General features: G+C 43.3%; 10 protein-coding genes across 10 annotated transcripts; 6 read left to right on the forward strand and 4 right to left on the reverse strand.

Moving 5' to 3' along the window:
- Positions 1-448: 448 nt before the first annotated feature.
- V1516DRAFT_673321 (uncharacterized protein) lies at positions 449-1,943 on the reverse strand. The gene has a single exon (XM_066921887.1). The coding sequence runs from the start codon at positions 1,876-1,878 to the stop codon at positions 625-627; it is 1,254 nt and encodes a 417-aa protein (XP_066778157.1). The 5' UTR covers positions 1,879-1,943; the 3' UTR covers positions 449-624.
- Positions 1,944-3,146: 1,203 nt separating this feature from the next.
- V1516DRAFT_673325 (uncharacterized protein) lies at positions 3,147-4,744 on the forward strand. The gene has a single exon (XM_066921888.1). The coding sequence runs from the start codon at positions 3,274-3,276 to the stop codon at positions 4,261-4,263; it is 990 nt and encodes a 329-aa protein (XP_066778158.1). The 5' UTR covers positions 3,147-3,273; the 3' UTR covers positions 4,264-4,744.
- A 144-nt stretch (positions 4,745-4,888) lies between these two features.
- V1516DRAFT_622233 (amino acid permease-domain-containing protein) lies at positions 4,889-7,291 on the reverse strand (the record flags this gene model as incomplete). Its single annotated transcript, XM_066919573.1, has 2 exons — positions 4,889-6,800; positions 6,984-7,291. 2 exons carry the CDS (start codon positions 7,289-7,291, stop codon positions 4,889-4,891), a joined length of 2,220 nt encoding a protein of 739 aa, XP_066778159.1.
- A 2,160-nt stretch (positions 7,292-9,451) lies between these two features.
- V1516DRAFT_663633 (zinc dependent phospholipase C-domain-containing protein) lies at positions 9,452-12,167 on the forward strand (the record flags this gene model as incomplete). Its single annotated transcript, XM_066920528.1, has 2 exons — positions 9,452-9,525; positions 9,584-12,167. The coding sequence occupies 2 exons, from the start codon at positions 9,452-9,454 to the stop codon at positions 12,165-12,167; spliced, it is 2,658 nt and encodes an 885-aa protein (XP_066778160.1).
- Positions 12,168-12,329: 162 nt separating this feature from the next.
- V1516DRAFT_673330 (phosphoribosyltransferase-like protein) lies at positions 12,330-13,234 on the forward strand. Its single transcript, XM_066921889.1, has one exon. The coding sequence runs from the start codon at positions 12,423-12,425 to the stop codon at positions 13,074-13,076; it is 654 nt and encodes a 217-aa protein (XP_066778161.1). The 5' UTR covers positions 12,330-12,422; the 3' UTR covers positions 13,077-13,234.
- On the reverse strand, positions 13,076-13,658 carry V1516DRAFT_673331 (mitochondrial 54S ribosomal protein mL49). The gene is made up of 2 exons (XM_066921890.1): positions 13,372-13,658; positions 13,076-13,323 (listed from the first exon to the last, which is right to left on the reverse strand). The coding sequence occupies exons 1-2, from the start codon at positions 13,591-13,593 to the stop codon at positions 13,186-13,188; spliced, it is 360 nt and encodes a 119-aa protein (XP_066778162.1). The 5' UTR covers positions 13,594-13,658; the 3' UTR covers positions 13,076-13,185.
- Positions 13,659-13,773: 115 nt separating this feature from the next.
- V1516DRAFT_636108 (eIF3 subunit 6 N terminal domain-containing protein) lies at positions 13,774-15,344 on the forward strand. Its single transcript, XM_066920022.1, has 3 exons — positions 13,774-14,192; positions 14,256-14,360; positions 14,422-15,344. The coding sequence occupies exons 1-3, from the start codon at positions 13,824-13,826 to the stop codon at positions 15,286-15,288; spliced, it is 1,341 nt and encodes a 446-aa protein (XP_066778163.1). The 5' UTR covers positions 13,774-13,823; the 3' UTR covers positions 15,289-15,344.
- V1516DRAFT_673335 (uncharacterized protein) lies at positions 15,345-16,683 on the forward strand. Its single transcript, XM_066921891.1, has 2 exons — positions 15,345-15,894; positions 15,960-16,683. The coding sequence occupies exons 1-2, from the start codon at positions 15,402-15,404 to the stop codon at positions 16,616-16,618; spliced, it is 1,152 nt and encodes a 383-aa protein (XP_066778164.1). The 5' UTR covers positions 15,345-15,401; the 3' UTR covers positions 16,619-16,683.
- Positions 16,684-16,714: 31 nt separating this feature from the next.
- On the reverse strand, positions 16,715-18,748 carry V1516DRAFT_663638 (uncharacterized protein; the record flags this gene model as incomplete). Its single annotated transcript, XM_066920529.1, has 2 exons — positions 16,715-18,625; positions 18,689-18,748. 2 exons carry the CDS (start codon positions 18,746-18,748, stop codon positions 16,715-16,717), a joined length of 1,971 nt encoding a protein of 656 aa, XP_066778165.1.
- An 807-nt stretch (positions 18,749-19,555) lies between these two features.
- Positions 19,556-22,189, forward strand: V1516DRAFT_673339 (adaptin N terminal region-domain-containing protein). The gene is made up of 2 exons (XM_066921892.1): positions 19,556-19,881; positions 19,933-22,189. The coding sequence occupies exons 1-2, from the start codon at positions 19,855-19,857 to the stop codon at positions 21,874-21,876; spliced, it is 1,971 nt and encodes a 656-aa protein (XP_066778166.1). The 5' UTR covers positions 19,556-19,854; the 3' UTR covers positions 21,877-22,189.
- Positions 22,190-22,249: the final 60 nt, after the last annotated feature.

The raw sequence follows: 22,249 nt of genomic DNA on the forward strand, positions 1-22,249 counted from the left end.
AATCACGAGGCAGTAGAGCGTACTTGCCAATTCTTATTTATAAGGTTGTCTTGATTTGAGTTTATTGCAAGTCTCATAAGATTACCACGTTCACGGTTGTGCGGTTTGGGGGCGGAATAAACGTCTCGGGCTGGTGGTATTCAAGCCAAGATGAATCTGCACTTTAATATATTTCTGGTTGCGTGACGGCAATGTTATTTCATGGCAACGACTAATTATTCTAAAGTCTTTCGTACCAATGTTCACGTTCTTCGCAATCACTGTCTGGCTATAACTTTGTTCAGCAAGCTACAGTATAGACAGATAACATATAGTTAGTTGCATGGGTCTAGATTTGCTCCTCATACTCAAGTGAACGATGCAGCTAGTAAACTCAAATTATCTTCACAAAAAGCGTGCTCGCCATGAGCTGTTATAATAGTACGCACTGTTTTGGAATGAATCTCATATTCAGTTTAACAATATTTAATATTAATTTCCGATTTCCATTGTTCCTGTTTCCTACACGACATGTATTATGATGTCATTCTATAGCCTCGGTGTTAAGGAACTCCCAATATAGTCGAAGACCATTTGTATAAACGGAGAGCGGCGTTATTGATGAAGTCTGATTTGAGTACAAAATTAAACAAAAATTAGCTTTTGAACAAAAGTAGAGAATCCATCTACATTCTTAAGTCCACTAGGAGTCAGCATTAGCTGCTTTCCCGATGGTGCGTCGATGAATGGTGTAGAAAAGATAGCAGGCGTAACAAGGCCAGCAGTGTAGTTGGCATCTTTGTATAGAATATGCTTGTTCGTCGACCATGGCCCTACTGGCGTCGGTGCATACTCCACAATGTATGTGCTCGTTCCTGATACCGAAGATACAAAGACCATAAGATAGGCATGATGATAGTCAGAATAGAAAATTGACGACGGACCAGCGAATGAGTCTCCATCAGGTAGACTATAGATCGCATAAGTCTGATCTCTTCTTACAGTTGCCTTTGGTTCGATAGCAGTCCAAGTCTGTTTCTGGTTGTTCCAGTATGTCCAGGTAGATTTGTCTTGGTAAGAATCAACTAATGCGCGAGCCAGCAACACGTCCCTCGACTGTCCATAAGTTGAGTCATCTACAGCATATAAATATATAACCTGATTGACCCGCATTGCGCCAAACAAGCCATAAGTATATTCGTGGAGAGACACATCTGAGATTAAGTCATCATGCCGGAATAATCTCAATGTAGTACCGTTATCTTTGACAGTATAAACCATTATGAATGAACCACGTCTGTACGAGTACCAGAATTGGATAGCCGTCTGATCATCTATAGGGACACAGAAAGTCCGAGGCTGGAGATTGTCCGTTGGATCTGAATAAAGATCTCCATCACCCTGTTCGGGGAGCTCTTCTTCGGATAGGAGTGCTGCTTCGCCATAGAAGGGATCTATTCCTTGCTGACTCAATTCTCGAGACTGATCAATGGTATAGCCTGGTCTCAAAACCCGATCGTAAACCTGATTTGGATGCAAGGACGACTTGCCGATCGACAAAGTCGTCCGGAAAGGACCGGCCAAGGGAACCCAGGAAAATCCTTCAAACCAGAACGATTGATTACCAATCGGACAGAATGTCACGACGGGATTTCGCTTGCTAATCCAATTGTCTTGCCGGTTTACATAAGAGCTGTAATCATTCAGCTTACCCCATGTTCCTACCTTGTCGACTTTGAAAGATGTATGATGAGGGTATACTCGATAGTGGTGGGAAGGGAATTCGAACGGGGTATAGTATACTGGGATATCAATAAGATCATACCATGCGTCAGATGTTCCCTGAGCATGCGCAAGTTGTACTACTAGTAAGAGCAGAATGAATATTGAGGCTAACATGGTAAATCTAAATTCTAATGCTATACTACATTGATTCAGCGACGTCGACTCGAAGCGATTACAAGTCAAGACTACATATAATAATTTTCAGTTAGGCGCCGTTAATCTCAGCTCAACTGAAGTCCTGGTATAGCGCATGTGAACATGTATCACGAGACTCAGCCTGGTCTGTGGTTCAACTAGCGCCGGTCAATACTGGGTACACTGGATCGTCTAGTGCCAAAAGAACAATACAGGTCAAGAGTATCCCGCCCGATCGGCAGCCAATAAAACTGTCAGGTATTGCATCACCGCCAAACGATTACTGGGTCATATTAGACACGGGCAGCAGAATATATTCAAATCTTCTAATGCCGTTCGTAGCCTTCAGCTGCATGAAGACAAGTTGGATTACATAATACGAGGAATGGATAAAAATTGAGCGGGGTTGCGCTGGCCGCCAGCGAATAGCAGTAAACTGAAAGGACATAAAAGGATGTAATAATACATGTACTGTGCTAATACGGCCATTTTATATTCTGAACAAGAACAATTATTGTTGTTCTCCGTCTCGTTGTAACCGTCTCATTGTAGCAACCAAGTTGTCCAGAACAATTTAATTTAATCCAATCAGGATTCGCTAATGCCATAGCGGTTGCCAGGACAACCACAACATCTCAGAAGAAAGTAATTAAGCTGATTGCAAATTCATCTTTCGTGAGTTGCCTGAATTAGCTCCAGTGTCTTTGTTCAAATGCAGGGTTTGTGGAAGCAGACTGGCCCACTCCATATGATATCATATTATCAACAACACCAAATATGTTTATGTTAGATGAACTAATACGACCCACAATATCTATACAGAAGATCTAGAAAGGAAACATTGAATTTATAACAGAATAATATCATCTCCAATCGTAGGGAATCCAAGAATACAAGGATATGAGATGATGACAAAAATTGATAAGGTTCGGGCGGCATCCAACAGTAACCGAACAGCCAACGAGATTCTTACATACTAGATAAGACCGCAACCGGGCGCTAATTACATAATCTGCTACCTCGAAGTAGCTATAATTCTGAGAAATATGATTAATATGCTCGCAATTGAAAGACTGCAACAATTATGTTTGTAACCGCACTATAATTAATATATTTGTTGTGTATTTATAGTGTTTATTTACCTGACGCCTATTCAAGCCAGGGCGGGCTGGGAAGCTCGGTTGCCGAACGAAATAATTCCCAGCTCCCACGCCGACTGATCCTCTCGGAGGGAGGAATATGAGGGACCGAGATTCTCTTTGTAAATCAAATTTCACTTCAAATCATTTTTTCTTGCAATTTCAAGCTTTAAGAAGACGGTTTTTTGACGCTCTTTCTGCAGAATAAAAAACTGCACTGCAGCAACGTGCTAAAATGGCAAAAGTCCTCGCTTCTCTTCGCCCTTCGTTTGGCTCATCCGCTTCATATTCTTCCAGGACCTCGTCATCATCGGGTTCCTCGTCTTATCAGTCTACTTCCAAGTCTCCCCAGAAAGCAAAGTCTCCGCAAAAGCCGAAGTCAGACGAGCATAAGCCGTTCTTGCTCTCTAATCCGCTGACATCGCCTTCTCGATCGCGCGGTCGCGCTAGTTCGTATTCTCGAGTTGGCTCTGAAAGACACCGAATTACTAGCGGGAGTCTGGCAAGGGGACCAGGGGGGATCCGCCCAAGCAATGAGGACTATTCGAGCGATCCAGACTCGGACTTCAGCGATGGTGATGATAATTATAATCATCATTCATCCTACGCACGTTCTCCTCAACGCGATCTACATCGTAATGGAAAAAGTCCTAGTAAAATAGGCGCGTCGTCGTCTTCGGCTGCAGCGGCGGCTTCCACAAGTACCCTCATTACACGTAATACGCGTCGAGAAGATAGACCTATCAACAATATCGAGAAATCTAGTTTCGAGAGCTTCGAGAACCCATTTGCAGATAGTCATCATACTACGGATGAACCTCTGTCGACGCGTACGAACAAGCTCAAAATCTCGGAATCGACTTTCAGACCTAGTCTTGAATCGCCCGCAACTGACAGTGATTCTGAAAATCCTTTTCTGACTCGACGTGAACGTGCGCACACTATCTCGGGACCTTCGTCTTCTCTTCCTCCTGCACTACCACCCGTTTTAGGTCCGAAACCTGGAGTTTCTTCCCCGGCTCGTCATGTATCAGGCGGATCTGCTTCTCCTCCCTCTCCTCGCCGCTTGCCCTTGAAGCCTGCCACCAAAACCCGTCCTCGTGCGAAAACCGCATCGAGCGTCACGTTTGTATTACCGGATAGCAGCAATCCTGCCGACAATGACGACATGCCTCCTCCTCTAATGCCCAAACCGAATCTCTCGCGGCTACGTAATAGAGATTGACTTTTAAATTAGGGATGGAGTTTGGTCAAAAAGAATTTATCTCATCCCATCCACTCTAGAAGCGGATTTTTTTTGCTTATCGGGTTTGCTTTTCTGCTTTTTGGTTTTCCTCTGTCTGAAGTGGAAATTTGATATATTATTGTGATATTGTACATATTTGGGATTTACACAAATCATCGGGATTTACACAAATCATCGGGATTTTACATGGGTTTTCTGGTTTTATTAAATGGCGATATGGGTTTATGAATAGGTCTATCAACTTGTGATTATTTATTGTACTGAACGCGTTCATATTTCTTTCCTACTTACTGTTATAGTAGTCGTAGGAGTAGTGCAGCTTTGGGTGTGGGTAGATAACGTACGATAAAAATAGCTAGACCCTTTGACAAGCGAACTTTAAACCTTAATTGCTACTATCATCTAATTAAAGTTGAACCTTATTTGACATACGAGACGCGTACGGTGGCAGCAACCAGACCAGTAATGGTGTACAAAATCAATTCAAATCCAATCCCTAAAATACTATAATAGCAATAAAACAAAATGAAGCGATACACGAAACAGAGCAAATAAAGCAAATAAAGCATAAATTAAAAAATTAAAAAACCTATTGAAAACACAGCTAAATAAGCATTATTTTTATCCAATGAACCCATCGTTTGCCGGTCGACCATAGTCCTTTCTCCATTGTTCGTTTCTCGACCGCTGTTTCGGCTTCATATTGATCCATTTCACGTCTTCCCAAATCCAAGTCCATTCTTGCTAATGGGACTAGCCGCGTCCGACGCCACAATTTGTAGGACACAAAACAAAGTACAAAGAGCATTAGAGACACGTACGAAGCAAAGAAATATTGCCACTCGAATTCGATAAAAATTGTCATGTCATTAAATATAACAAGTAAAAAGCATCCGCATAGTCCGAAGTAAGCCGTATATGGCTGGAATGGAGATCGATATGGATATGACTTTGCGTCGCGCTGGACAATGTCTCGTCGCAGCTTCAGTCCGTAATAAAATCGAATATAACTGAGACATATTCCCGCCCACACAAGCGTACCGGGGACAGACGTCAACTTGCGGATCCAATAGTATACTGTGATTGTCGTCGAATTCGGGAACGAAACAAGGAAAACGGTCATCGCTATCATAAACGTAAACAACACACTCACAAAAGGGACTCCGTTTTTTGTACAGCGTCCGAAAATTTGTGGCGCCTTGCCTTGAATCGCCATGGCATATAATGTTCGACTCGATGCATAGAGGTACGAATTGCCTGAACTCCATGCACAAAATACGAAAATTCCAGACACAACTGAAGAGCCGAGACATAAACCTGCGTTCTGAAAAGCAATAACCCAGGGTGCATTGTTGCTGTTAGAGTATCCTTTCATTGATATTGTTCCAGAATCGCATTGGCCCGACGGTGATAATCCATAAACCCATGATACTTTCATCTCTGAATATTTTGACCACGGAGTAAAGAATCCGGGTAAGGCAGAATTACCTCCGGCTACGTTGAGTCCGATGGCGAAAACAGCAAGCATATATAGAGTGAAAACGCGAAAAAAAATTTGCGTTGTTGCCCGCGGAAGTGATTTGCGAGGTGTTTTAGCTTCTCCGGCTGTCAATGCAACAAGCTCCGTTCCCGAAAACGAGTACACCGATTGCACCACTGCCGTCCAGATCATCAGAAACCGTCCTAGAGATCCTTCGATATGCTTGGTCTCCGTCACTTCGAAAAATGGTCGAAAGGGCCCATATTCAGAACTTTTTGAGGCGTCCCAAAATAAAAAATTGACCGGAAAGCTAGACGTTTTCCCATCGTCCGGTGGAATGTGATTCCGATTGATGACGAACATGAATATGATTAGCCCTAGCAGAAACCATAGCTTGATACTCCCAAATATATACTCGACTTCGCCGTAAATCTTAACTTCCAGAGAATTAATTAGAATAATCACCAATAAAAATGGAACCACCATTTCAGCAGGATAGATCTGCCAGGGATCGAACGGTTTAAAATACGTCAGCAGAACTGCAGCTGAAGATATCTGAGTTGGAATAGCGATTGCCAGCGAGAACCAATAACATACACCCAGCGCGAACCCAAGACTGTCGTCCACAAATCGTGATCCGAACGCAGAGATTCCTCCTGCGATAGGAATTAAAGCTACCATCTCTCCAAACGATACCATAACAGAAAAAACGATACACCCCGTGAATAAAAACCCAAGAATTGTGCCTAGAGGACCAGAGTTCCCGAGAATCTTTCCAGAACCCACAAATAAGCCGTTTCCTAGAACTCCGCCCACAGCAATCATTTGGATGTGACGTGTTCGTAGTGCACGTTTCAGTTCTGTATAGTGATGTTTGGGCCCTGCATAGTCAGGGTAGACCTGAGTATCTTCGATCGCATAGTTGTCGCCCACACCCGGTGCAGTGTCATCGATCACAAAAGTACCGAACGACGAAGGATTCGACCGTGACCGAGCTAATGATGGATCGTAGGAAAAAGGATGGCGATGAAAAAAACTGTGATGGTGAGTTGAAGGATGAGCGTGTGGTGGAGGTCCACCAAGAGAATCGGGAGAATGATTATACGCGCCAGACGAACGATAAGAGTATTCATCAAGAGGATATCCGTCGCCAGATAAAGAAGGGTCCGTAGAAAATGCAGAAAAAGCTGCCGCAGATTTAGATATTCCGGGAACATACGATTGATCGTTGAATTCTGGTGCACGAATGGCAAATGTGGCGGGGAAAAGATCTTCGATAGGGTCCTCATCTGGAGGAGTATCCGCAGAAGCCAACGCATCGTTGAAGTTCACTCGCGGAGGAGACGTGTCATCTGAATCTCCAGATGAAGGCTTTTTGGAAGTCGAGGCAGAAGTAGAAGCCGACGTTGGATCCGAGAGTGACTGGTCATCGATGAAAAGGTCACTATCGTCGGTCAAGGACGACACAATTGAAGGAGCTGTGGAAGTTGGCTGAGAGGAAAGTTGAGGGAAAAAATCCGCAGGCATGTTAGAGGAAGGGGAGTTCCGCATGTCATGGAGAGGGAAGTTTGGTAACTATCATGAGAAAACCAAAGGAAGACCGGAGCGAATCGAAATATGGACACAAAATCTGTACCAGAGCGAGCAAGAACAAGGACAATGATAACAACTTGCAAAGTAAAGCGAGGGAATAAGTAAACAAAAAAAGACAGAAACAGCAATAACAAACAAGCGGCCAGACTTTTCCAGCCAGCTGGCCACGATTTGGCAAAATCTTTCGAGTCGTAAGGAATAGCAAAGGGGTGGTTCGCAACCACAATCGGCAGAACTGGACGATACTCACCAGGCGGAGGAGGAGACAGAGAGGAGGGTTGGGCGTGGGGACTTGGGACCGAGCTATCGCACGAACACCACCAAAATAATTGATCTGCGGAACGTTATCCGCTAAACAAGGTATATTGGGGACCAGAGCTCGACTCCGCCGCGATTTTTCTATCTCTAGGGTCTACGATACATTACTTTCAGTCCTGAGAAGGCTGTCCAAAGCAAAAGAACATAAAATGTAGAAATAAACTGCAGGAACTTCAGCTATCGTGGCAGCTATCGTGCCGTTGGAAGACTGGTCTACTTTGTTGAGTGGACAGCTAAGGTTGTCCTGATAGGGCAACGGATATCACGCTCTGCTGTGCTCTACAACACAATTTCGGCCAACGATTGCGTGTGCGAAGAATACGAAGCTATACCGAGCGCTTAAACCTTTTTTTTTGGCCGCATGTCTTACAGTATTTTTCGATGTCAAAACCCAATAATCGAGCGAAAAGAACTTGCTTGCGTTCTGAGTGGCGCCCATGATCGTCTTCTAGTGGCTCTTGGTTCGGCTCTGACGGATGACGCGATCCGTTGATACTGACTGAGCCGAGTCAATAAACGAGGATTGTTGCCCGCCATTTCTGAACGATATGGGCCTGTACTCTGCTGTTTCTGGGCTCAGAAACAACGATCTCATGTGTTATCAAGCTGTACAGTTTTTTTTTCGGTAGGAATGGTTGGCGTTCGTCTTCTTGTTCTTGATCTTAGTGAATATGCAATACTGCTCCGACCTTGCACCCGGTTCCATGGTATGCTCCAAAGCTCTGGGCCTAGTCTGTTATAGTCTGGGCCTTCCTCTACGGCTAAGCAGATAAGTGATACCCAAACGTACTCTAAAATTACGGCAGAGATTCCTCTGCTGGCTTCGATTCGAGAGCATTTAAAACCTCAGCCCGCTTCTCCATCCAGAGTCCTAAAAGTTAAGAGTCCAAAATAGCAGTTTGGCAACGCCCGAACTCTGCTTTTTTCAAGGGTTGACTTGTAGGTATATCCTTACCCTTTTCGGGCTCACTTCTCTGGGCTCTTGCTTGCTTCCGTCACGCTATAAACACTCTCTGAGTCTACGCAGCTGGTTCCTACCTTTCCACAATCATGCTCACCCGTCTATATTGAGATCTGTCGTCTCTGATATATTTCCAAACCGTTTCCAAGCCGAACTTGTTTGTGTCTGTCGTCTGCGCACAGCTCCATGTTTGACATCTGCGGTCTCATCTCGTAACTTGGTTCTGCAAGTCTGCAGTTCCGCTTTTACATCGGCAACTATCAACGGCAACATTGCTTTTGCCATGTATCTGTTCCCCGGGATCCCCGACTCCCGGGCCCGAACTCCCCAGATTACATATGATTCGAACTATATAGCGAACAGGCTTCTTACTAGTTCCGACTGCAACAACAGCTTCGTAATGATTGACGCAGTGCGCAGCAGCTGTCGCCTAAACTAGAGCTGCACTAATATTATTCCTACAACACTTCCCTCAATTTTACTACTTCCTCACAGGGCCAGACCTGCAATCCTTCATTTCTTGAGAACCCCGGTCCACCAGACGTGACTGGTTCATGTGATCACATGACTACACGTGAGTCTGAGTCATGCGCTGGGCGAAACTGCACAGATCCGGAGATCTTGCACAGAATATACGAACACGGAAATTTGCTCTTGCTTTCCGTCGACATGTGTTTATTTGAAAACCGGATTGAATAGATAGATGGGCCATTTTTATTAACTTGTTTGGAGCGGTTTGCTTTTACTATTTGACAAGATCTTATTCATAATATTTGGGAACCAAGCCCGCTTTATCAGATCAGATCAGATCAAAAATGTTCTTCGTACGCCTTTGCACCGCTTTGCTGGTCCTTGATCTGGCTGCAACGGTAGCTGCCAGCGGTGTTGGGTATGTATATCTTATATATCTGTTTTCATAATTATTGGAGCTAAAACTGACTGTATAGGGTTCATATGCAAATCATGTCGAGAGTGCGAAGTCATTTTGATCAGCCATCGATTTCGTTGTCCACATTTGCACTGCCTGGCGCTTTTTTCCCTGATGCATTTTACGACTGCATGGGTTTATCCGAGGAAGCCGAAGAAGCTCATTGGCCGCCATTTCTAAGAGCTGCTGCGGAATATTACCATACAACGTATGTGGTCACTGATAGACTCTCTGAAGGCTCAGGTCTGAGGGCATTTCTCCTTGGGGCGTTAACGCACCAAATTGCAGATGTTTCTTGGCATTCTCTCGGAGTCGATCAGGGCCTTCTAGCCACGATGACTGCTCGTGAATTTGACGGAGATTATAGTTCGGCGCACTCTGTTCTCGACACTGGTGCTGATATGATTTTCATGACACGGTTAAAGCGTTCCACCAATGATCTCCGTTGGCTGCTTCAGAGATGGTCGATTCCAAGTGCAGATTTGATTCAAATCTACGCTTCTCTTGGATCTAACGTTTCTCGTCCCGCACTAGAATATTGCATGGCTCGAGGAGTTGCTGCGATTTCTGCGGAAGTTGGAATAGCGCCAGCCATGTATTCTCGCTACGCGCAAAAGAGTAGGATTCTTTTGGATGGGCTAGAAAGTTATTTTCTAGGTGGTTTACAGGAGATTACATCTTCTATCACAAAATGCCTGCCAATATTTCAATCCTGGCTTACAAATGGTCCACCATCGGCTGAGCATGATGCATGGGCATTGTGTCCCATCTTTGCTGGACGGGCGGGATCAAGTGATGACCGAGAAACACTTGACGTTCATTCGACCTTAATTGCTGATTTGGGCTCTACTGTAGAAATGTTTCTCACAAATATAACAACAACTCAAAGTGGAAACTACACGTATATTGACTTTCCGAAGCTGATAGCGGATGAAGATGAAGCCGAAGACTCCCCTCTCTCTGTTCGAGAACTACAAACTGTCTTCTCTTCACAGATTAAGTCTGCTGTAACTCTCAGCACTGGGATGATTAATTCTCTTTTTGGTTCAGCATTCGCAGTCGGTGAATTTAGAGGTGAATCGATTGGTCCTTGCATTGCCATATCGGCACCGTTTGAATTCGAAGAAGAGACGAACTCAAACGTTGGCGCCATATATGTGATTCCAATATCAGACATTGAGTCTATGTTTTCACCGCTGACTGGAATTTTGGATATCTCAAAGCATAGAATAAGAGTACCGCCTGCTGATAACCATACCACAAAAAGTGCGGCACTATCTAGTTTCACATTACCTCGACAATTCGGGGCTTCAATGACTGCGTTAAACTTATTCAATACATCTTTACTTGCAGTTTCTTCGCCTGGAGTATCCACAATTGACATTTTTGCAGGAAGTGTGCGGTTACTAACTATCCTACCGCCGGAAGAAGGACTGTCTGGTGGCTACGGTACGCGCGGGCGTAAGTCATTTGGAACACAATTATTTGTACGAGATTTGGATTTCGACGGCAGCTTGGATTTGATTGTTTGTGCTCCTCAGTCTGATCTCTCACAAAGTCGGCTAGCGCAAGGAGAAATCATAGTACTTTCAGGTCGTGAAATGCAGAGCGTCTTAGGACAAGGAGTCTCAACGGTAGCAATGGATGTGATTCGACTTTCAAGACTCATAAAGCCAGAAGAGGAATTTCTGCAAAGGGAAGCTGGTGTACAACGAAATGATATGACGGATTATGAATTGTTTGGATCATCTATAGCGTTCACTAAGCAGACGACACAATCACGCGGAGTAACGTTTATTGGATCAGAAGGCTCCAATGGAGTGTTTGCTTTTAATTCTACAACAGGAGTTCCACTGTATGCGTTAACAGCGCAGCTTGGAACATCAACGGCCTCGGCTGGTTTCGGAGCTCATCTTCTACTTACTGGTCATATAGACGGAATCGGCGACTGGTTACTTGTCGGATCGCCCAACGAGTCATTATTCGATAAATCTAAAAGTCCACGACGTGGAAAGCATGCACCAAATGAATTTGCGCAGACTGGAGTACTATACTTATATGTTATATGGGAGAGTGATAATGCAGCGACGGCTCCCAAATTGGCAGCATATATAGTAGCGCACGATTCTGAAGATGGCGGCTACAATAAGTTTGGTTATACAGGAAGCAAGATAATTGAGGTATCTGGAGAAGCTGTGAGAGATGCACATCTGAGCAATATAGTGTTTATATCGTCTCCATTTGCTCAAGAAGGTAAAGGAGCAGTATGGAAACTGCATGTGGATGATATTATAATGGCTGCAGTTGACTGGCAGGGAGGAGGACCAATTGATGTGACAAGAGTTTCATCAAATCAGATGACACCTATTATAAGGGTAAAACCGCCTATCATTACTGGGACCAAATCTAATTCTCAGGTAGAGTCATGGTTTGGAAAAACTGTTCTTGCTATCGCAATGGGAGTGCCGACTGAAGAAGCAGATGCGCAAGGGTATATATTTGTTGGTATGCCATATCTCAGTATTGGAGATATGGGGAATAATTTAGAGGCAGGGCGAACACAAATTTCGGGAGGCGTGGGCGTATACATGGTGTCTTTCTAGTTTGTTTTAGGTTGGTAGTAAAAATGAGCAGGGAGAATTTAGAATGGAAATAGTCACAAAATACTGGAAATGAAAGAACGTGGGTGTGCCCAAGTTGACGAAAAAATTGCGGCTCATACTGGGAGAGTATACTTTATCAAACGATTTTTTTCCTATCAGCACTAATATTATTGCTTGTATATCTTCATAGTAAACTAGAGGCAGCTTTCATTGCAAATCTGAGTAATTAGATTGCGATATTTCAAATATTTTAAAATGAGTGACGACAAGGTCTATATTTCGTATAATTACGTACACAAGCTCTGTCAGCGTTCTGCAGGGGAAATCAAGAAGTTCAAGCCGGATTTAATGGTTGCCATTGGCGGTGGCGGATTTATTCCTGCTCGAATTCTCAGGACGTTTTTGAAGGAGCCTGGAGCAAAGAATATTCCAATTCAGGCCATCGGTTTGTCATTGTACGAAGAGAGTGTGTCGACAAGCAATGAAGAAAATGCAAACGACGAAGGTGGACTTCCAGACGCTGAAGAGGCAGGGATGGAAGTTATTCGGACGCAGTGGCTGGATTTTAATACATTAGAGACGCATGCTTTGAATCTGATTGGCAAAAATATTTTGATAGTGGACGAAGTTGATGATACGCGAACGACGTTACATTACGCAGTGTCTGAGTTATCAAAGGATATAAAGGTTCAGGCTGAGAAACTTGGCCGTTCAAACGAAGTCACACGTTTCTTTATTTTTGTTCTACATAATAAGGATAAGCCTAAACGCGCCAAATTGCCAGAAGATATCATGAACGGTCGATATCTGGCTGCCGAGACTGTGAGCGACATTTGGATTGCCTATCCTTGGGAAGCTACCGATATCGATTTGCAGACCAAGTATGCTGTATCTCAGGGGAATATTTAGCTTTTTTGGTTTAATTATTGATATTTTCTAATTTGTATTCATTCCGTATTTACATGTTGATGTTAATTGAAGCCGACTTTGTTGATTCATGCTGTGTGTTCGATAGTTCTTAAAATGCTGTTTGAAGAACATGTAATACCTGCTCATAGACATCTCCCTTAATAACAATTGTATTTGTATTTGAATTCACTTTCGCCCGATCAGGTTTAATCTGTGGGATCGCTTTACATATATCATACAACAATCCCTAATTGATTAGTCATGAAATGTAGCGACTCGACATAGAAGCTCATACCTGCGCGTTCCCAGATACATTTCGAATTGTCACAATTGGAAGTGAATTTGGATGTCTACCAGACTCGAAGTAAACCGGAAGGTTGCCTGTAGCAGATCGTTTGACAAAATAAAATCCGTGAGAGATTTCCGGCCGGAATTTCCATGAATGTTCTATGATTGGTTGAGCTTTTGACGGCATACGGCCCAGACGAGCTGTCATAGTTGTAAATTGTTGTCGCATGCTGCTACTATATACTATATTAAATACTGTTATTATTCAATATACCGTATGTACTAGACGGTATTTTGTAGTATAGGTAATATGGAATATGGCCGATACTAAGAGCGCAGATAACACCAAGCCCTTTATTATCAGTGAAATTTTTTTGCTCTCTCCTTAGATCACAATTAAGCTCTCGAAGTACTAAGAGAAACATTCAGTTTGACAATAAAGAAGAAAAATACAACAAAATGTCTGGCAACTATGACTTGCTTCCGAAAATTTTGCCATATTTGGATCGGCTACTGATTTTTGCGTTGCTGGAACACATCTCCGAGCAGAAACTCTACGGCGAAGATGTTTTGATCAAGGCGAAATATGATCTTGTGAAGGACACAAACATGGTTGACTACGTGGTTGACTTGTATAAGAAGATCAATGGTGAAGGTGTCGTGATTCCGCGAGAGCTAGTTGAACGACGAGAAGTTGTACTGCAGAAGCTTGAAGCCTTCAAAACAGAGTCTGAGAAGATTCGCGAGATCATGAGGATTCCAGAGGTTGTCGCTGCTATGAGAAATGACCGGGCTCTTAATCTTGCATTTGTGAAAGAAAATCATGAAGTATGCTCTCCTCTTTCGCTAGTATTAGTATTTTAGTTGTATAACTGGTGACTAACAGATTAGGTCACTCCGGAAATGGTGCAAGTGCTCTATGACTACGGTCAGTTCCAGTACAATTGCGGCGAATTTACGGAAGCTGCAGAGCTGCTGTTCCATTTCAGAACTTTGGTCAGTACCACCTCGTTTTGGAAGTTGAAAATGTAGAGATTTGAAAGCTAATGATACATAGTCTGTCGATAATGATCTTGTGTTGTCAGCTACGTGGGGAAAGTTAGCATGTGAAATCATGACTTTGAAATGGGATAACGCAGTTGAGGAACTTGGAAAACTGCGTGAACAAGTTGATGGACGAACTTTTGCAGATCCCCTCATCCAGCTTAACCATCGTGCATGGATTATTCATTGGGCACTGTTCTTCTTCTTTAATTCTGACGCGGGAAGAGAAAAACTGACAGATCTATTCCTCTCTCCGGCGTATATCAACGTTATCCAGACTACATGTCCATGGATCCTACGTTATGTCACAGTTGCCGTATTAGCGTCACGCGCCGCCCGCAAAACGTCTGCCGCAGGTCGAGCAGCCTCGTACGCAACATATCAGAAGCAGATCAGGGAGCTGATCCGCGTGATCAAGCAAGAACGATATGAATATAGTGATCCTATGACTGAGTTTGTGTTTGCTCTGTATGTTGACTTTGATTTCGAGGAGGCGCAAGCCAAGCTTGCCGAATCTGCGGATGCAGTTCGGGCGGATCCATTTTTAGTTCCATCCGCAGATACTTTTCTCGAATCTGCTCGTCATTTAGTTTCTGAATTATACTGCCAGATCCATCAGCGTATAGATATCAAGGATTTATCGACGCGTCTGAATTTAAGCACTGAAGAAGGCGAGAAGTGGATTGTCAACTTAATCCGCGACACGCGTGTGGACGCGAAGATAGATTTCTCGGAGGGTACAGTGATTATGAATCATCCAACACAGAGTGTGTACCAACAGGTCATCGAGCGAACTAAGGGACTTTCTTTCAAGACCAACCAGATTCTTGCACAGATGTTGAACGCGCGAACGGCGTCTGCAGCAACTTTAGCAGAGTAATTTGATAGACATTCAATTGTAGCCGCACGTAAATTAGCTTCCCATTTTGCATTACATGACAGTATAACGATGTGACTATTCAATACAACAAGTTATAGAGCAATAAGATCAAAATGTCACTCCTTAATGATGATTCTGTGCCGTTTCCGTTGACGGAAGAGAATCTTCAGACGCTGCTACGAGCTATAAATGACTCGTCGCCCTCTGACACACGGCCGATGGCGTCGTCCGCAGTCGTTCAGTCAACAACTCCGACCTTACCACGAATCTCTTCGCGATATTCCAACGAAGACATATTCTACAGGTCTCCGGTTCCGAGTAGCAGTCATAGCCGCCGCTTCATATCATCACCGCTTGTTCTTGGGCGTGAGACGGATGACTCCGATACAGTATCAGTGAGTGTATCCGATGTGACCTCGGACTCAGATTCGGACGGACGCGGACGCGGGCGACAAATCAGCCGGGTGCCGCGAACAGCAAGCACGGTTGCCTCTACACCGCAAGGGAGTGTAGCGAACTTCGCTGCTCGACAAGCTGCTGCTTTACTGGGATCTGCGGGGCGACGACCAGTTCAAGGACTTCGACACCGGAGGCGACTGGAAAATGGTATTTATATGTATCTTACTTTTGTCCTCGGTGTTGTTTTCACTAATGCAAATCTAAATGCATAGCTCGGATGTTGAATAACCCTCATGCTGTTCCCCCATCGGCGCAAGATCTGCTACCGACTCCGACATATTCCATCCGACGAATCGACGATGTAGACCTTCAATCGTATTTATCTCACACCGCCATTACGGATTCCTTTCTTGCCTCAATCGACCAGACTCTTGAATCCCGTCGCCAGCAGCGAAAACAAAATATAGATCGTCCGCATATCTCGCGAACGCTGAAAGATCGCGTGAAAAGAGGTCATTTGACACAGCCATATCTGAAAAGTATTGAGCAGGATGTCCGCGAGTTTATAATTTCTATTTCCGAGTCATCTCCTTCTGCTCGCCAATTAGAATCTCATGTGGATCATGATGCGATATTGTCGGCTGCATTAGCACGACAAGGTCTTTCTTCTCGTTCTCCCTCTCCTTCTAACTTGACTCGTCCAACCCCTCCATCTGCTCAGTACTTGCTGGAAAAAATCATTGAAATCGCCCCAGATTCAGATAAAGCAGAACGGTTTTCAAGGTGGATTGTGTATCAAATCGCAGAATATTACAAAGTCTCCTGCTACACGAAAATTATCGACAACCGCCAGCTTCCCTGCGTGGTCTTGAACGTTGATGGATCGCACGATTTCAGCGAGATACCCACTCCCATTTGGACGGTTGTTTGATACTTCATCTACCCATCGTACTGCCAATAATAGATCAATAATATCAATTTCATAAATTCCAAAACAAATACATTAAAACTCCTAGAAATTCAAATCCTAATTCGTCCTGTTTCGAATCTGCTCCCCACAGCCAGGACAGATATCTAAGCTCTGATAATCTAACCATTGCCGTCGCTTCTTGCCGTCAATGTCCGCCCCTACTGCAATCATAGAAATCTTTAGCCCCAATTTTGTCAACTTATCCAGCTTATTATATATCCATCCCCGGTCCAATCTGTTTTCGCGAACAACATATACTAGACAAAGCGGGAACAACAGATTTGCAGTTATCCCTAATACGCCCTTTTTCAAAACATAATCAACAGACCGACATATTATAGTCGCATATTTCTGAACATCCGCCCGAACCTGTTCCAATTCATCCAATCGCCCGGGATTTTGGAGATCCAGCTCTCCATTATTAGTCTGTAACTCCTCCAGATTGGTGTCCAATATACAAAGCGAAAGCTCAAGTAGAAGTTTTGAATAGATACGCAAACTATAATAGAGCAATACCTTTTTTGCATGCATAGTTGAACTGAATAGATAATCGGGTTTAAAGAAATGCGTCGCGATCCACTCTTCCTTAGATTGCATTAATGGGCATATGCGATGCGTAAACAGTGGACAACACGAATCCTGATCCATCTCTACATTATCTTCTGCCTTGATATGAAACATCGAAATCACTGCCTCTCGATGACTCCTCGAAAAACTTTCAAACCATTTGTTGAACTCACTTTCAATTGAAACTAAACTTTGATAGGATCCTCTCAGCTCCGCTAATGATGCGTCATTAATGAACTGTGCTCGAACCGTCGGCGGATTCATCTTCACATTAAAAAAACTACCTCCTGGTAATAGCTTTAATGTCACTGCAGCTGATTTCAAATGCTTTTCAAAGCATCTTGCAATTGGTGCAAGCCTGAACCCAATATCTGTCAATGTCTGTAACTCATCTTTGATTACATCCTGTTGCCACGGAATAGTAGACCACCCGGGCTCAGACAGAAATGTATCTACTCTGAAAATAATACTGTATTGCATCAGCATGGGTCGAAAAGTCTCAAAAAGAGTCTTGTTGTCTCCATAAGTGTATTTTTCAGGTCCATTCATTCGGACTAATTCAAGTGTCCCAGCCATCATCCTTGCCCAGTTAGCCTCGCTGGTGCTGGAGTATAACTCATAAATGCAAAGCAACAAGCCCGCTAGTGTGCAATCGTCTAAAGGTGACGGCACATTTCCAATCATGCTTATTAAATTACTCGAAATTGAAGTTAACGGCGAGTTGACGTCTGAATTGGGAGAAGAGGAAGTTGAAGACGATGAGTTCGTATCAATTGAGCTAGCATAGTACACTTCCTTATTATTTTGCGATCCTGAACTGGCAGATAAAATTTCATTGAGTAACTTCTGTTGAAAGCGAATAGCATGTAAATGCCAACTCTGACTTAGAATTGAAAGATTGTTGTCGTCAAACAGAGTGCTGCACACAGATAGTACCATGGATCTAGCTGCAAAAGTCGATGCGTTCATTGTAGTAGATAAAACGAGTTGCGGAATAAGCTTATACCATGCGTTTATACATAAAGCATCATCCATAAAAGCTAACCTATTGATCATGTTGTCCAGACAAAAAGAATAAAGACTGTACTCTGGGAACAACGTCAGCTCTTTCGGGATTGTTCCATTGCTCTCTGCAAGCAAAAGATACGACATTTCACGCCTAATAGCTGATTCATGCAATATAGATGCGTATGATTGTTCCTTTTTCCATTTTAAGCCATATATAAGGGACCGTTGGATATCTAGCTGATTGTCTACTTGGCGCATCGGCGAATTATTCGTTGGACGTGATTTGAGTACACTAGGTCTGGATCTTGAGGGTTTGGCTCGACTTTCGGACGGCCCGGAACATTCCAAATTCGCTTTTATACATCTCCGACATTTAGGAAATGTCTCATCGCACTTTATAGTTCAGTTAGTCAAATTGAATCGCCAGCATTCTTCGTTTCGCGCAGAACAAATTACCTTGATCTTACGACGTTTGCAGTTTGAGCATCCGCGACTTCCACCGGGCACTCCAACCATGATTGGTCAAATGCTAATTGGTTCAGTAGTTTGTTGAACAGTATAGCCGTCTAATTCTGTAATTTGTATGCGTTCCCCGGTTTTGTGTCTGCTTTCCGTCTCTAATGTGAGCAATTCATGACCATGTGTCTCACAGCCCGAATTGACTGTCGCAACACAAATCTAGCAATGATGACAAGGACTTTCTTTCTCCCAACGGAATCAAGGCACTCGTACCGGTGTGTTTCTGTGGAGCAGATTTTATTGATCGTATTAGTGCTTTACAAGGTTAGGAATTGTAAAAGAAGTGCGCGAAACTCGATGGAAGATTATTGCCCAAGTTGTGGCAGCAAAAGCTTGCAAAATTGCATGATATCAACGGACTCGGCGATCGTGATTTGCTTGGAAAACGAGGTACGTGACAACCGGATCAAATCTTGACACAGCTCAGTCTAACGTCAGTGGTGCGCCTTTAGTGTGCATTTCCTTTCAACCAGTCTGATATAAATTCTCGAATGACTAAAATGACGGAAGATCAAGTTCTCGAACTGGTCCGCTTAAGAATGGTCCAGGTTGGAGTAGGAGCCTCGACTGCTAACAAGATTGCAGCTGGACGGTGATAGAAGCTGCTTGGTGAAACTTTATACGATACTTTAATATTTACTTTATGGCCTATACTTGTTTTGGATCTATACAATATTACTATACTAATACACTACTAAATTTTATAACACTTTACAAGAGGCATCAATTCGTTCTACTTCTCGCCGGCTTGAAAATATTCTACACGTGATTCTCGCTTAGTTAATCCTAGTAGGTTTTAGACACCTTTGGTGAATCCAGGTGGAATACGCGAATTGTACATAATTTATGTAAATATAGAATCAAATATCGATTTTCAGGGCAGTGTTATATTTAGTGATTTCCTATCTGGTCTATTGTCTGGTAAAACTGTATTTGCCGTGGAATTGGCTTTCTTTGATTGCTTTTGAAATCGGAAAGTAATATCCTAGAAGTTTGGTACAAGTTCTGCAATCCCGAAACAATACCTTTGAACATTAATTACCTCCGTCTAGTTAGACATTATCAATTTTTGAAGCACTACTTTGCATATACACGCTTTTAATATGAGTGACTCAAAATTTTTTGCGAAGGTTTGTTGTCGGTCGTGACGGACTATTTGGGTCAAGAGTTAACATGAGCAGGGAAAAGCTGCGGAGCTGCGAGCTGAATTAAAAGGCGACAGAAAAGATAAAACTTTGACTAAGCGTAAGACAGCAATGAAACGTATATTAGCAAACATCACCATGAACAACAATGAGATGCTGCAATTGTTTCCTGACGTGTTGGAATGTATGAAGACCGATTCAGTCGAAATCAAGAAAATGTGTTTTCTATATCTTATAAATTATTCGCGTGTTCGGCCAGACCATGCGACCGGTGGACTTGAAATTTTGCTTCATGACCTAAGCGACCGCTCACCTCTAGTTCGAGCTCTCGCACTAAGGACAATCACTTGTATTCCTCTACCACAGTTTAGCAAGGCAGTGATTGGCCCACTGAGTCGTATGCTGCAAGATCCTGATCCATATGTCCGCAAGACTGCTGCATTTGCGGTTGCTAAATTATGGAGCGTTGACCCTTCGCTAGTCGAATCGAAAGGATTGATAGAAGCTACCAACCAACTTCTTGCTGATAGCAATCCGACAGTGGTCTCCGCCGCGTTAGCTGCCTTGACCGATATCACCGATCGAGCTGACAAAATGAAGCTGACTGTCGGTTATCAAGATGCGAGCAAACTTGTCCAAATTCTAGGTGACTGTAATGAGTGGTCGCAGACTTATATTTTATCAGCTCTACTGTCCTATACTCCTCAAGATGTGTCCGACGCCTTGCTAATGGCGGAGAGATTATCCCCTCGTCTGCAACATTCGAATTCATCTGTGGTTCTTGGCACTATTCGCGTGATCATGTATTTGACGAATTATGTATCAGACAAATCTGCGATCCGCGGCCTTGTCGTTAGATTTGGTCCTCCACTGGTGACTCTCCTAGCCAAACCATATGAGATTCAGTATGTTGCGCTACGAAATTGTTTTCTGATTTTACAGAAATATCCTTTTATTTTACAGAATGACATCAAAGTCTTTTTTTGTAAATACAACGACCCGATATACATCAAAGTAGCAAAACTAGAGGTTATTTTCCTGCTTGCTTCTGAAGATAATATATCAATGCTTCTACGTGAATTACGGGAATATGCGTCTGAAATCGACGTCCAGTTTGTACGGAAAGCTGTCCGGGCAATAGGAAAACTTGCGATAAAGATAGAGTCTGCGGCAAGAGAGTGTATTGATACTTTGTTGGACCTAGTTTCTACCCGAGTGAGCTATATAGTCCAAGAAGTTGCGGTGGTTATGAAAAACATATTTCGAAAATATCCAAATAAGTATGAATCGATCATTTCTGTACTTTGTCGCAACTTGGATAGTCTTGACGAACCTCAGGCAAAGACAGCGATGATCTGGATAATAGGACAATATGCGGACCGAATCGAGAATTCTGATGAATTGCTTGACGAGTTTTTGTATACGTTCACTGAAGAGACTGTCGAAGTCCAACTAGCGCTCTTGACCGCTACAGTAAAGCTATTCATCTTCAGGCCAACAAAAGGCCAGGAGCTAGTGCTAAAAGTTTTGAAATGGGCTACGGAGGAGACCGATAATCCCGATTTGCGAGACCGAGGCTATATGTATTGGCGGTTGCTTTCGTCTGGTCCAGCTAGCAGCGATGAAACACGTCGAATAGTATTGTCAGAGAAACCTACAATATCATCTGAAAGTGAAAAACTAGATGAAAAGTTATTAGAGGAAATGACGCTAAATATCGGCACTTTATCTTCCATCTATCTCAAGCCCGTGTCGCAGATCTTTAAAGGGTCGAAGGTTCGACAACTCGAAGAAAGCCCCGCATTACGACGAACTGACTCGGATATGTCGTTTCTAAGTAATAATAGTCAAGGAAGCTTGCATGAATTTAGCGGTAATGGTAGCAGCAACATTACTGACTACACTGCCTATGCAACCATGCCTGCGACATTAGGGTCAGACGCATACTCTCAAAGAGGCGATCTACTGTCGATGGACTAATTTTATTACATAATCATATTGTATGACTTAATCATGATTAGATATCTAATGACAACAACTGACAAGGCATTAATCGGATGGGCTACCGTTTCCAGCTCTCGCATATGCATGACAAATATTTTTGATTTAGGGCGTAAAATAAAAGTGATGCCGTTGTTAAACCACAACCGCGGCTGTATCGGATTATTTCCTCCCGCAACGGACTGCGGCGGCCCGTGATGCTGTTGGGAGGGTGTTCGTGGGTTGATAATGTACTCTGGCTGAACCGGTTTCTATCCAATTTCCGTTTACTTTTTTTTCTTCTAATCGGCTAGATTTTTCTGATTCTTGATAATTAGACACTCAATTGACACTAGATTAGTCCTATTTGTCG

Source organism: Lipomyces oligophaga (genome assembly GCF_038497815.1).
Source record: "Lipomyces oligophaga strain CBS 7107 unplaced genomic scaffold V1516scaffold_3, whole genome shotgun sequence".
NCBI lineage: Eukaryota > Fungi > Ascomycota > Lipomycetes > Lipomycetales > Lipomycetaceae > Lipomyces > [Lipomyces] oligophaga.

Excerpts from the sequence above, each read along its gene's own strand:
- V1516DRAFT_673325 (XM_066921888.1), top strand. The coding sequence starts at position 3,274 with ATGGCAAAAGTCCTCGCTTCTCTTCGCCCTTCGTTTGGCTCATCCGCT.
- V1516DRAFT_673331 (XM_066921890.1), bottom strand. The coding sequence starts at position 13,593 with ATGCGACAACAATTTACAACTATGACAGCTCGTCTGGGCCGTATGCCG. Across the intron at positions 13,324-13,371 it reads ATGTATCTGGGAACGCGCAG|GGATTGTTGTATGATATATG; the intron begins GTATGAGCTTCT and ends CTAATCAATTAG.
- V1516DRAFT_673330 (XM_066921889.1), top strand. The coding sequence starts at position 12,423 with ATGAGTGACGACAAGGTCTATATTTCGTATAATTACGTACACAAGCTC.
- V1516DRAFT_673335 (XM_066921891.1), top strand. The coding sequence starts at position 15,402 with ATGTCACTCCTTAATGATGATTCTGTGCCGTTTCCGTTGACGGAAGAG. Across the intron at positions 15,895-15,959 it reads CCGGAGGCGACTGGAAAATG|CTCGGATGTTGAATAACCCT; the intron begins GTATTTATATGT and ends CTAAATGCATAG.
- V1516DRAFT_636108 (XM_066920022.1), top strand. The coding sequence starts at position 13,824 with ATGTCTGGCAACTATGACTTGCTTCCGAAAATTTTGCCATATTTGGAT. Across the intron at positions 14,193-14,255 it reads TTGTGAAAGAAAATCATGAA|GTCACTCCGGAAATGGTGCA; the intron begins GTATGCTCTCCT and ends CTAACAGATTAG. Across the intron at positions 14,361-14,421 it reads TGTTCCATTTCAGAACTTTG|TCTGTCGATAATGATCTTGT; the intron begins GTCAGTACCACC and ends AATGATACATAG.
- V1516DRAFT_673321 (XM_066921887.1), bottom strand. The coding sequence starts at position 1,878 with ATGTTAGCCTCAATATTCATTCTGCTCTTACTAGTAGTACAACTTGCG.
- V1516DRAFT_673339 (XM_066921892.1), top strand. The coding sequence starts at position 19,855 with ATGAGTGACTCAAAATTTTTTGCGAAG. Across the intron at positions 19,882-19,932 it reads ACTCAAAATTTTTTGCGAAG|GGAAAAGCTGCGGAGCTGCG; the intron begins GTTTGTTGTCGG and ends TAACATGAGCAG.